Source organism: Dendrobium catenatum, unplaced genomic scaffold (genome assembly GCF_001605985.2).
Source record: "Dendrobium catenatum unplaced genomic scaffold, ASM160598v2 fragScaff_scaffold_572, whole genome shotgun sequence".
Lineage (NCBI taxonomy): Eukaryota > Viridiplantae > Streptophyta > Magnoliopsida > Asparagales > Orchidaceae > Dendrobium > Dendrobium catenatum.
Genome location: NW_021319034.1, coordinates 7,403 through 8,685, shown reverse-complemented (window position 1 = coordinate 8,685; position 1,283 = coordinate 7,403). Strand labels below are relative to the sequence as shown.

Here is a 1,283-nt window from a genome sequence, read left to right as displayed (position 1 = left end):
TTTCACTATGATAATTCAAAAAATATAAAATTTCTCTTTAGCATTTCAAAATCATTGTTAAAGCCTTTTTTGTTGTTAAATTATTATTATAAAATATAATTGTAAAATTTTAAATTAATTATATATTAAAAATAATAATAATAAAAAATCTAATTTACAGTCGATTTCTCTACTGCTTATCCAAATCATATCCAAAACATGTTAGATCATATTTGGAGTGAATGAAATAATAAAATTTTCGTGAGGTCATTGTTAGGAATAGACCACTTGATCACTGAAAATCCAGAACCATTCATTTGTACAGAAGCACACAAGTATAGCGTTAGTCACAGTGAGTTCACCGGCGGCATGGCTTTCTTCTCCTTCTTGCTCGCACGGCGGATGTGTTGGCCGGCGGCATCGAGGGGATGGCGGGCGTTCACAACTTCAGAGGGGTCACGGCCGGTCATCGTCCATAAGCGGAGCCTTGACATTCTGCACGACCCCTGGTTCAATAAGGTATCGATCTAACCTCGATCTAGCGCCTCCAATGACAAGGCCTATTGCTTTCTCATTAGTTATTATTGTTCCTCTTTAGGGCACCGCGTTCCCGATCACAGAGCGGGACAGGTTGGATCTTCGTGGCCTTCTTCCTCCTAACGTCATGACTCCTCAGCAGCAAATTGACAGGTTTAGTAAGTTTCGGTCGGCCTTTGCTTTGGAATTTTTGAGTTTAAGCATTGGTATATTATGGCGATTCATTGATTCATTGAAATGTCCATGTTTATTTCACACGGCAAGCAATTTTCAGTTTGTGAAGGATTAATTGGGGGAGTACGTGAACAGTAACACAACTGTTTTATGGAGGCTGTTGTAACCTGTATACAATTTCTGGAGAGCGCCTGGCTCTCAGGTTCTTAGTGGTACATGATTAGACTTAAGGTTGGATTTTTTGCAACTGTTTTCTTCTTTTGGGTTTATAAATGAAATTTTATAGACTTTAGTTGGGAGAGAAATATTGTGTAGAAGGCGGATTTGATATTGACAGACTTTTTTCGTTGAATCATTCTTAGTTTGAAGCATCATCCTGCAATCCAGCAACCAAGATAAGAGGTTAGCGTTCAGCATAAGGGCTCCCCAAGATAAGGGCCTCTAACGCTAAGTTAGTTACTATGAGAGGAGTGAAAATATTCATGGAGGAGAGTATTGTTTCTTCAAGATCATGGGTTCGAACACCATACTTTGAAATATAAGTATCACCATTATTAAAAAAAAATTATGACAGGATGCTTGCTTTGCTGACC

The 1,283-nt window shown here is 38.3% G+C and overlaps 1 protein-coding gene across 1 annotated transcript; it reads left to right on the top strand.

The window, feature by feature from the left end:
* Window positions 1–250: 250 nt before the first annotated feature.
* Window positions 251–820, top strand: LOC110097476 (NAD-dependent malic enzyme 1, mitochondrial-like). The gene is made up of 2 exons (XM_020823849.2): window positions 251–498; window positions 578–820. Exons 1-2 carry the CDS (start codon window positions 349–351, stop codon window positions 803–805), a joined length of 378 nt encoding a protein of 125 aa, XP_020679508.1. The 5' UTR covers window positions 251–348; the 3' UTR covers window positions 806–820.
* The last annotated feature ends 463 nt before the right edge of the window (window positions 821–1,283 follow it).